Below are 12,300 nucleotides of genomic sequence, written 5' to 3' on the forward strand. Positions count from 1 at the left end.
TTAGGTGGTCATTTTCACAAAAATTACCAGGAAAAAGAGGGAGGAGGAGCCAGAGAGCCCTTATAGCGTAGTAAATATATATAAATGTAGTAAATTACCTCCTAAAATGAGGGATTTTCATCCCTCATTTTAGGAGGTAATTTTAACAAGGGAGTTAAGCCTTGTGGCCTCCATATTCACTATAGAGGGGCATCTCCAACACCTTGTCTGGCATTCAGGTGGTGGTGGTCCTCAAAGGTCCGAGGGGACAGACTGGAAAAGTAGATTGGAGACCCATAAAAAGCCCAGAGGTATCCATGGGAAAAAGAGAGAGTAGAGGCTGGCGAGCCCTTACAGTGTAGTATGTATACAGTATAAGTGTAGTTATTTTCTCAATTAAGAGAAGCAAAAAAATGAAGAGGTGAGGTTGGGATGACCCAGGAGCCATGCAACCTTCCATGAATGCAGGTGGAGAAAAGGCCTGCCTCCACGCGTGGTGAAACTGGTTGACCTCTATGCCACTGGGGTCCCAATATTGGATCCTCCATGGGTTCTCGGGTGGGTATTATACTCGTAGAATGAAAGGAAGTAAATAGCTCGAACATTATGGCAGAGGCACCCAGTGTCATCGGGTTAGACAAACATAACAGTAGCGTTACTATAGCTTTCAATCAGCAACACCTTGTGCTGTGCAATATTTTATACTAGCCTGCTAGGGATCACCAACCCAATTTTTTTTTTACCAAAAAAAGAGAGCAATTTAATGACCATTTCAATGTCATGAACTTCACAATGATAGAACAAGCTTTTTGTGAGGGTTCTTCATAAGCAAATGGTAATTAGCAATAATGTAAAAGTCCTACCTGGTCATTTAAATGACAAACAGCCAAATTTTGTTCATCGCAGGAGCAAGCCATTCTGATAAATTTTAGCCAGCTTCCAAATCCCAACTGATTATTTTCCGTGGACATTTTTTCATCCTCCAAATCTTCTGATGCCTGGAAAGAGAACAAGACAAATTTGAGAAAAAGCTCTTATCTACTTGTCCAAGAGTATAGTCAACAAACATACAATAAATCAGGGGTCTCCAAACGTTCTAAACAAAGGGCCAATTTACTGTCCTTCAGGCTTTAGGGGGGCCAGTGGGAGTAGAACATGCCTCATCATTGGTTTTAATAGGAGGAACAGTGACCCATTGCATCACTGGGAGGAATAGTCCCCCATAATTTGTGTCAGTGGGAGGAATAGCACCACATCATTGGCATCACTGGGAAGAATAGTACCCCATCATTTAAGCCAATGTATGGACTGGTGCCCCAAGGACTGGATTTAGACCAGGGATCCTCAAACTATGGCCCTCCAGCTGTTACGGAACTACACATCCCATGAGGCATTGTAAAACACTGACATTCACAGACATGACTAGGTATGATGGGAATTGTAGTTCCTGAACAACTGGAGGGCCGTAGTTTGAAGACCCCTGATTTAGACTGTCAAAGGGCCACATCTGGAGTAATAAGGTCAATAAACTGAGCAAATGGCAGAGAACAATGACCCAAAGCCACCAACCAATCAAAACTCGTGTTGCTAAAGGCAGACCACTTTATGATGGATTCTGCTTGGCTGCTTGGTTGCGAGAGCAAGAAGTACTGTATTTGCAATCAATAATTGCTCCTTGTACTATTACACAATAAGTCTATGTGGCCAAAACCCAGCTCCCATGACCATGTTCTGAGCTTGAGATCAAAACCATGTTGAGGGCAAAATTACAAGAACAGGGTCCCAGATCCTTACTGTATGAAGACCCAAATCATGGCAAGAACCACATTCAGAGCCATGTTTTTAGCACGACATGGCAGACAGATTTCAGAACCAAAATGCAAGGACCATGGTCCATGGTCAGAGTCAATTTTAAGAACCACAATCTTGGTTAGTTGAGTCATATTCAAAGCCACATTACTAGAACAATGTTCAAAACCAGGTTTACAAGTACGGGCCTCCCCACAGCCAAGCTGACAAAACAAGACCATCTAGCTAAAAAGGCATGATGGGGATTGAAGAGCAACAAGCAATGAAGGCAATGGCAAGCAAAAAGCTACAGTCATGACAAACCATGAGACTGCTATGGGGACCACAAGCACAAAGAGACTAGAGCTGTCTGGCTACTCATCTAATGTGACATCTAACATATAAAAAAAGAAGAAGGTATATAGACATATACTATATAGTTTGAGGGTTTAAAGGTTAAATGGGGGATGGGGGCTAATGGCTTTTCATATGGGGCCTCATCATACTTAGTAATTGTCTTGAGCAAGAGTTTACCTAACTGTTACAAAATCCAAGTAGTTGGGGTTTATATTAGCCTGGACCGCCCATAGGCGGTGCCGAGGTTCTTTTCTGCCTAGTGTCCTAGTGTAGGTGGTGCTAAAAAACCCTATGGTCGAAAATATATGAAGAGGCTGTGTCTGTCAATGAACAAAAGAGAAATCCAAGTAGGCCAGCCTGATGATGGTGGGTACAATGCAGTTTACTTACAATACAAAAAATAATATATATATATATATATATATATATATATATATATATATCTATGTTAAACAAAAATAAGTAATTAAAGCTGAACTCTAGTTAAGAGGCCAAAAATACCAATTAATTATATATACGGTATATATATATATATATATATATATATATATATATAGTCTGTTAAAACTTCCGAAGGTTTTGTATTTCTCTCCACCCAGACCTGAGATTTATAGATCTCTGCTCCACAGCCTTGTCTAGCAGGGAAGACTTGATCTTTCTTTCTTGCTGCAGTTTCACTTTCATGTGCAGGTCCCCTGACTACTTCCACCCAGAACTTGTATTATTGCAGAATCCAGTAATTCATAACAAGCCCCGTGGGAGGGCACCCGACCATTAACACTCACAGCATGTAACAGCAACGCGTAGCAGTAGGTCTCAGATGTGCCGGAAGCATCTGTCTTAAGGGGCAGAATGCTGCCTGGCCAATCCAGACCGTGTCACCATCCTTTCCCTACTCGTCAGGAACCTCTCCCTGTCGCTAATCACTGTCGCTGTCAGACAGGTGACCTGTTCCTACACCACCCATACGCAAAATGCGTGCCATGCCTGGGAGCCAGGGCCTTAAAAAGGCTCTGCCTGACCCAAGAGGGCTGCTAGAGTCACAATGGGACAGCTTCCCTAGTGACCCTGGAAATCATAGAGGAACCATGCTCCTCTTGACTTCCTCTTGGTTCTTCCTGCAGTTAAGCACCACCTGCAGTGGAGAAAGTAGACTGCATCTGCCTACAACTGGATAGTAAAAGAACAATGAGCATACCAATGAGCTTCCTTCTGCCATCAACAAGTCTTCTTACACTGCAGGACAACCCAATGGCTACCCATGCAGCCTATCAATGGCTACCCATGCTGCCTCTCAATGGCTACCCATGCTGCCTCTCAATGGCTACCCATGCTGCCTATCAATGGCTACACATGCTGCCTATCAATGGCTACACATGCTGCCTCTCAATGGCTACACATGCTGCCTATCAATGGCTACCCATGCTGCCTCTCAATGGCTACCCATGCTGCCTATCAATGGCTACCCATGCTGCCTATCAATGGCTACCCATGCTGCCTCTCAATGGCTACCCATGCTGCCTATCAATGGCTACCCATGCTGCCTCTCAATGGCTACCCATGCTGCCTCTCAATGGCTACCCATGCTGCCTCTCAATGGCTACCCATGCTGCCTCTCAATGGCCACCCATGCTGCCTATCAGTGGCTACCCATGCTGCCTATCAATGGCTACCCATGCTGTCTATAAATGGCTACCCATGCTGCCTATCAATGGCTACCCATGCTGCCTATCAATGGCTACCCATGCTGCCTCTCAATGGCTACACATGCTGCCTATCAGTGGCTACCCATGCTGCCTATCAATGGCTACCCATACTGCCTCTCAATGGCTACCCATTCCCAGCAAGAGACTGATATCAAGTCAAATATAAGTACTTGTATTTAAAATAATAAATGTAATGATATATTATGCCTTCTTTTTACATCTGCCTGGAGTTCATCTTTAGGTCCTTTGTGTTGTAAATGCCATAACGGGGTTTATCTGAGGTTTTTTTTCCCTTTGGATTGCAGCAACAATGCAGTTTTCAGAAGGGTATTTTGCACGATTGGATATTTTATGGATCTTTTTGTTGTGAAGGTTCACAGAGCATCCGAGCTGGGTTTAATCTAGCCTTTGTCAGAGCGCCTGGGAATAGACACCCAACCTTGGCCTTTCCTAACACTGCTGGCAGCAGAAATGTACAGTACCCCATTGTATCACAGCGAGGTCCTTCAGTGCAGGCCGGCTAAGGAGCAACATACGGAGGACTTCATTACTTGTGATGGTTGGAGTGCAAAACAGATCACTCGGTAAAACCAACCGGACAAATGATGTATGAAGAGGTTAGTCAATTAACTGGTAAACAGTACTGGTAAAGTGTAATGATTAATGAGCCGCGGCCTCTTGTACTAATTTCACATTAAATTGCTTTCTGTTTTGCAATGTAAAGAGTTTTTTTTTTTAAACGCAATCAATTCTTTGTAAAGTTCATTTTTAATAAGCCAAAAGATTGGATTGGCAAAGGGGCTCCTTTACAATGCCCTCGGTTCTGCGATGGGTCAATTTTCAAGGGGCACTTGACATGGGGACCAGAGATGATATGTTGCCTCCATGCCACCTATCTTAACCCCTAAAAGCCTGCACCCGCACGCCACTGGTGGTTGCGTCACAGCCCCTTTCACCTGAATGGGTCATGATCGGCAGGTGGTATTGCCCACCAAACATGATATGGAGGATAATTCTTGCCATACATACATCATAAGCCCATCTGACTGCCTTTGCAGCTTAAGGGAGAGAGGGGGCAGTAAAAAACGTGGCTCAGCCTCCCCATCCAAAAGTGTAAAATTAGCCTTACTGCAATTAAACTCACTGAGCATTAGGAAACACTTGTACCTGTGTTATGCATTTAGTTATCTAATCGGCCAATCATGTGGCAGCAGTGCAATGCATAAAACCTTGCAGGTTCAGGTCAGGTGCTATAGTTATTGCTCACATCAAAGACCAGAATGGGAGAATAGAAATGATCTCTAAAGCTGATCTGGGATTTTCACAAACAACAATCTCTAGAGCAGTGTTTGGCCCCAAATACATGGGATCCCAGCGTTTTGGCGTGGGCAGATGACAGAGACCAGGGCCATCTTAATAGGGGCCCCTGGGCAGAGTAATGCCCTGGGGTCCCTACTAGCCTGTCCCAATTTACGCACCTACTCTCAAGAATTAAAGTATAAATTGGTGATAGAATTACACATATTTATTAGTACGTTCAATAAAATCGTGCCATAAATCAAAGACTAATCAACACGAAGGGCACAGTACAGAGGGGGGGAGGCTGAAGCACACGGTATAGAGGGAGTCAGCAGGGCACAATACTAGGTAAAGGAGGGCACAGTACAGGTCCTGGGGTGCTGCCTGGAGCACAGCCATCCCAGGACAGCTTAGTAAAAAGCGTGACTGTCCCGGCAAATCCGGGACAATTGGCAAGTAAGATGTAATGCAAAATTATCATGCGGCCCCCATGCACTTGGGGGCCCTCGGGCAGTGCCCAGAGGTGCCCATGCATTAAGACAGTTCTGCTTCATGCCCTAGGTGGGCGTTGTACATTTAGTGAAAGTGCTCTATGTTGTTAACTGTGAACAAACAAATTTATGTGCCTTTATTGAAAATAAAAAAGTAAAAAAAGGGGAAAATGGGAAAAAATAAAGGGGAAAAAAGGGAAAAGGGGAAAGCAAAAAAAAAAAGTTGCTGTGGCTCTATGGGGCTAAAAGGCGCTTCGAGTGTTACTAGAATTTAGGGTAGTATGCCAGGTTTATTGGTAAGCCATCAATACAAAGACATCACAGCTACAGCAGGCAGGGAACAGCGTTGACACGGTTCACGCTAAATGCGCTCGGTTTTGATGACACATATGTAGCGTGAAAGGCGTCAAGGTTGTTTCCTGGATGGGAATGGGCTCACCATGGAAAAATGTAGCCTGATCTGATTATTCTTGATTTCTGTTAAAGTGGAGTTCCACCCACTTTTACAACTCTTCAGTATCCCTCACTAAACTGTGCACTGTAAACAAATTGGATATTTTTTTATTTTTTTTCTCAGCACCTACTGTATATCTGCTGTATTCATTTTTCACTTCCTCCTCCCTGGCCGCGGCCCATCGCATCATTTCCTGTTTGCAATGCCTTCTGGGAAGGGGCGGCAACTTCCTCTGAAACCGCCGTTGCTATGGAAACCTGACCTGAAACCTATTACACTGCTTGTGCTGCACTGAGCATGTGCAAGAACTGCAAGGATGAGATCCAGGAAGAAATACAGTCTGGCTTCAGATGCCCACACTTAAGATGGCCACGGCCTGCTGTAAGTTTATACAATAACAAACTACTGCTATAAACTAACAAAACAGACCTTAGTTTACAGACTAATGCCCCGTACACATGGTCGGATTTTCCGATGGAAAATGTCCGATCGGAGCGTGTTGTCGGAAATTCCGACCGTGTGTGGGCTCCATCGGACATTTTCCATCGGATTTTCCGACACATAAAGTTGGAGAGCAGGAGATAAAATTTTCCGACAACAAAATCCGTTGTCGGAAATTCCGATCGTGTGTACACAAATCCGACGCACAAAGTGCCACGCATGCTCAGAATAAATAAAGAGATGAAAGCTATTGGCCACTGCCCCATTTATAGTCCCGATGTACGTGTTTTACGTCACCGCGTTCAGAACGATCGGATTTTCCGACAACTTTGTGTAACCGTGTGTATGCAAGACAAGTTTGAGCCAACATCCGTTGGAAAAAATCCATGGATTTTGTTGTCGGAATGTCCGAACAAAGTCCGACCGTGTGTACGCCCTATAACTTTACTACAATACATTAAGCTTGTGTATTATAGGGGCATTTTTATTTAAAAAGTATAATTTCGGCCGGAACACCACTTTAAAGTGATTCTAAAGGCTGAAGTTTTTTCTTAGAAGAAGGTAAAAAAATGTCTTTATCCAGCTCCCCCCCCCAAAGCCCCCCACTTATACTTACTTGAGCTCCATCACGATCCATCGCTGTGCATGAGAGTTGAGGCTCTCTCTGCCCCATCCCTCCTCATTTGGCAGATCCATAGCAATGGGAGCCATTAGCTCCTACGGCTGTCAATCAAACTCTGTAATGAGGGAGGGGCGTGTCTGTATCTATGGATTCTCAGGAAGTGGCTTCCTATGGGGGGTACTGGATGAAGAGGAGGAGCCAGGAGGGCTGGTGGGAGACCTGAGAAGAGGAGGATCCAGGCTGCTCTGTGCAAAACCATTACACAGAGCAGGTAAGTATAACATGTTTATTTTTGTAAAAAAATACCTTTAGAAACACTTTAAGTCATAGACATGGTATGTCCTATTTCTCATGGTGCTCCTACCTTGACACCCTGACACATGAGCAGGGCTGGGACAAGGTGGCTGTCCTGGGTACTGTGGTATCATGTGAGATGGAGGAGCGCTACAAGGAGATTGGGGGGAAGGGGATTTGTGTTGGGTGGGGGAATTTGGGGGGCAACAGGGGGTAAGAATTGTTCTAGAAGGGGTCATGGGAGGGGGGTGCTAGGAAAGGTAATTTAGGGGTATTTGTGTTGGGAGGGAGGATGGGGAAAGAAGATTTGTGCAAAGAGGAGGGACTTGGAGTGGCTACCGTGCTAGAAGAGGTGATATAGTGGGGGGGGGGGATTTGTGCTAGGAGGTGACTTTTTTTGGGGGGGGTTGTGCCAGTAGGAATGAATGGAGGGGTATTTGGGGGGGTTGTGCCAGTAGGGATGAATGGGGGGTATTTGGGGGGGGGGAGATTTGTACTAGAAGGGGGATTTGTGTTGGTAGGGGAGATTTGGAGTGGGGGGGGATGTGTACTCAGGGGGGGATTTGAGGAGTAGAGGATTCGTGCTAGGAAGAGTGATTTTCTTTTCAGTTGGGAGGGAGGATGGTGGCCAAAGATTTGTGCTGGGAGGGTGAATTTCAACGAGGATGGGTTTGTCCTGGGAGGGGGGGGGGGATTTATGCTTCGGGGATAAGCATGCAGATTAGTGCTCAATTTTTTGGGGGGGTGAGGGGGGGGGGCTTGGCATGTTCGCCCTGGGCTCTAGAAGGCCTTGTCCCAGCACTGCACATGAGCTTTTAATAGAGACTACAATAGGCCATTTCAGAACCCAGTGGACAGGCATGATCCAATGTTGACACCATCAGGAAACCCACCCTGAGAAACGCCATGCAGACATTACTGGAGCGCATGTAGGGCAGAATTATCTGCAACGAGGCTGAGGGAGATCAGTAGCACTGACATGCAACATATTAAATATATTTAAAAAGAAGTATTTTTTTTTTTTAATGGTAAGGGGTTACATTTACATTAAGCAAATAAATAACTTTTTTTGTCCCCGGGAGGTTAAAAGCCTCTCACTTTAAGATTGCAACAGAGAACACCGCCGTCTTGACTAAACAACTTTTCTTTACCAAAAAGGAAAAAAAAAATTAAAAAATCAACCAGGGTGTATTAAATTGTGCATTTCCTCCAAAAATAACTGTACAAACTTCCCTTTAAAAAGTCATATTGTAAATGTTTAAGATAACAATTATCCAGGCAGGGAAGGTTGGGTTCCAGAAGTGAAGACGCATTAGGAGAAGGTGCGGGCCGAGGTCTCGGCTTGGGGCTGAGGCGAGGGGGGCCTTTCGTTTTTAATTCTGACCTAATGGGGCCTGGCTTCGCTATAGGCAGAGCGCGCTATAATTATCCTGATTTTAGAGGTAGCTGTAAAACCCACACAAATAACCCCGTTGTTCGTCAAGCTCGCTCATTGTTCGATGAATGCAGGGGATTCGGCGGCTTCCAGTTTTTCACACCTTGGGCATTTTATTAAATCTTTTTTTTTTTTTTTTGTTACTTTCATTCATTTTATTTTATTTTTTTCAGCTGTCAGCTTTGAATTTAGGGCCTTTATTTTAGATTGTGAGAATGAAAGTGTATGTAGAGCCTGAACTTTGGTTTTGGATAAAGTAGGGAAGTATTAAGCTGAGATAGATGGAGGAATTAACCCTCCCCATGCGGGACATTGTACTAATAACCCGATCAGCAGAAAACAAACGTTTTCCAACATTTCCATTGGACAGAAGTCATCTAACGATTGACTTTTGTCGAACATGAACACATGGATCACATTTTGGTTGGTTTTGATCCATCTATAGCAAGGTTTCTGAACCAGGGTTCCATGGAACTCTAGGGTTCCACAGAGGAACCTCCAATCTTGGAGTGAGTAGGAGAGAAAACGTGGGGCTCTGTGCATGACATGACCATAGATTTAGAGGTTTAGGGCCCAGTGCATCACACAACTATGGATTTAAGGGTTTAGGGCAAGGTTTCTCAATCAGGGTTCCTTCAGAGGTTGCTAGGGGTTCCTTGAGCAATGAGCAATTCCTTCTTCTTAGATAAGTTCCCACTGACACCATTGATCCATTTAGCTATATGTTAGGGGATAATTCTTCTCAATGTCCGCAAGTATAAGAAGCATTCTTCCCACTGACCATCACACTAATGTATCATGAGTTGTAGATATAGTAATTTTTAGCCGGGGTTCCCTGAGCCCGGAAAGATATTTCAAGGGTTCCTCTGTGTTGGAATGGTTGAGAAAGGCCAACCTATGGCAAACTTTAAAACAATGATAGGCAACCTAAGGCATACCCTGTCAGGGCACATTAGCAATATGCTATCTTCAATGGCACCCAGAAGATTGTTAACAGGGGGGGACTGGGCCTAAAGGCTTCCTGGTGAAGATTAGTAAAAAGTCCCCGTAAGTGCGTGATGAGGACGAGGACAGAGTGTATGCCATGTCCAAGCAGAGGCTCGCTCTGTGGCCCAATAGAGGCTCTCCTCCACCCGGCCAGCCCCAACTGAGTCCACCCTAGCTCCTCCCCGCAGCCATCGGCCACCCCAGCTCGGGAAACCCGATTCAGTGTAGCAAGCGCTGTCCAGCCCGACCTGCCCGGTGAGCAGAGAAAACCTTGGATGATATTAGGGGTTTGTTCATACCAGGTGCGGTGCAGGAATCCAAGTGAAATCATACGTTTTTCCTGCACCGCATAAAAATGGTCTGCCTTCCTTAGTTACACATGGGTGCCATTAATTCCTAATGTCACCCCCAATGCATCTGGCAATTATTGGGCTGCCCTAAATCCATTGTTATAAAACGCGCGTGCTAGGATGCACCTTTATGGTGTAAATCTTCTATATTCCCATCACACACAATTCAGGAGTGGGCTCTAAGATGATCGGTGCTGCAGCAACCTCCAGCTGGAAACTGGAACATGCACAGTCAAGTGTAGATATTTGCCATCACATGCGTGACGAAGGGGCCCCCGTGTGGCTCCGAAACGTTGCACTTTCTTGTTCTTGATGAGATTATTCTTCAATAAAAAAAGATTTGAACCGAGCGGTAGTGCGGTGTGTCGCTGCAACACACCGCATCTCCGATCATGGTAAAGAGCCTATGACATAGGCTCTTTACCATGTGATCAGCTGTGTCCAATCACTGCTGATCACAGCGTAACTAGGAAGTGCCAGTTATCGGCATTCTTCTACTCAGGCCGGTAGAGGAGAAACTATAAGCGGCTCTCCTGATTGGGGGGGGGGGGGGGTCTGTGCTGGTAATCCGTGCAGTTATTATCAGTGCAGCCCCATCAGCGATTCCCACCAGTGATGCCCATCAGTTCCACCAGTGATGCCCACCAGTGATGCCCACTAGAGCCCACTAGTGATGCACATCATTGCCCACCACTACCCACCAGTGATGCCTATCAGTGTTGCCAATCAGTGCCCACCAGTGATGCCAATCAGTGCCCATCAGTGATGCCTTTAAGTGCCCATCAGTGATGCCTGTCAGTGCCTCCTCATCAGTGCCACCTATCAGTGCCGTCTCTCAGTTCTCATCAGTGCTGCCCTTCAGGACCGGGACAAGGGGTGGGCAGGAGGAGTGGCTGCCCTGGGTGCAATGATTTTATTGCTGTGATGGGGGCACCCTGACCCTAACCCTAGGGGAAGGGGGGTGCAGTTTGACATCTTCATCCTGGGTGCTGGATGACCTTGTCCCGGCACTGCTGCCCATCATTGCCCATCAGTACCACCTATCAGTGCCCATCATTGCCCCCTATCAGTGGCCATAAAGGCTGCCCATCAGTGCCACCATAGGTGTGCGCAGCCTAGTGCATTAGGGTGTGCACCCCAAAGCTTAAACACACACACTATATATATACAATTTATTAGGAGCCCCATTGGGGAACTTTGGTGAAATATCCAGGGTCTGAACAGCCTCACTTTTGAGACAGTGAGATTTTGGAGGACAGAGATTTCCCAGTCCCTTTCTCTGCAGCCAAGCAGTAAGGGGAATCTGCGCAGCACTGGGTGATTAGGGTGTGCCCAGGCACACCTGGCACACCCTGTGCGCACGCCTATGAGTGCCACTTATCAGTGCCCATCAGTACCGCCTATCAGTGCCCATCAGTGCTGCATATTAGTGCCTCCTCATCAACCGCCTCATAAATGCCCATTAGTGCGGTCTCATCAGCGCACATCAGTCAAGGATAAAAATTACTTATTTACAACATTATATAATAGAAACTAAGAAAAACTTTTTTTTTTTCAAATTGTTTGGTCTTTTTTTATTTGTTTAGCAAAAAATTAAAAAAAAAACCCAGGGGTGATTAAATACCAGCAAAAGAAAGCTTTATCTGTCATCAAAAAATGGTAAAAAAATGTTGTTTGGGTACAGCGCTGCATGACCGCGCAATTGTCATGACAGCGCTGAAAGTGGAAATTTCGGCCTGGGCAGGAAAGGGGGTGAAAGTGCCCGGTGTTGAAGCGGCTAGCTTCTCAATCTCCTTGGTGGGTAGGGGGGTCATTCGTACCATAAAGGTGCATCCAAGCACGGGTGTTTTTACTCCACAACCCGCAATATATAGTATGTGTTGTGGTGTTCTGCGGTGCATTGTACTACTGTACAATGAAGGGCACCACATATTGGGCAGATGCGTTGCCACAACGGGCCCTTAACGCATCCGCCCCAAACATGCAATGCAGCACCATGCCCACTGAAAAGGCGCTAAATGGCCTTATAACGCGCATGCTGGAAGCGTACATAAATACGCGTGTTTATTAACGTCTCAACGCCCGCAACACCCTGGT

At 45.6% G+C, this 12,300-nt stretch overlaps 1 protein-coding gene across 1 annotated transcript in view; it reads right to left on the bottom strand.

Moving 5' to 3' along the window:
• Positions 1–12,300, bottom strand: part of LOC141110176 (histone-lysine N-methyltransferase PRDM16-like) — a gene marked incomplete at its 3' end in the record, with an annotated part of 503,012 nt that overhangs the window by 55,284 nt on the left and 435,428 nt on the right. The window contains 1 exon segment of the mRNA XM_073601385.1: positions 843–977. Coding sequence (XP_073457486.1) covers positions 843–977 — 135 coding nt within the window.

This window comes from Aquarana catesbeiana, linkage group LG10 (assembly GCF_042186555.1).
Source record: "Aquarana catesbeiana isolate 2022-GZ linkage group LG10, ASM4218655v1, whole genome shotgun sequence".
In the NCBI taxonomy this organism is placed as follows: Eukaryota; Metazoa; Chordata; class Amphibia; order Anura; family Ranidae; genus Aquarana; species Aquarana catesbeiana.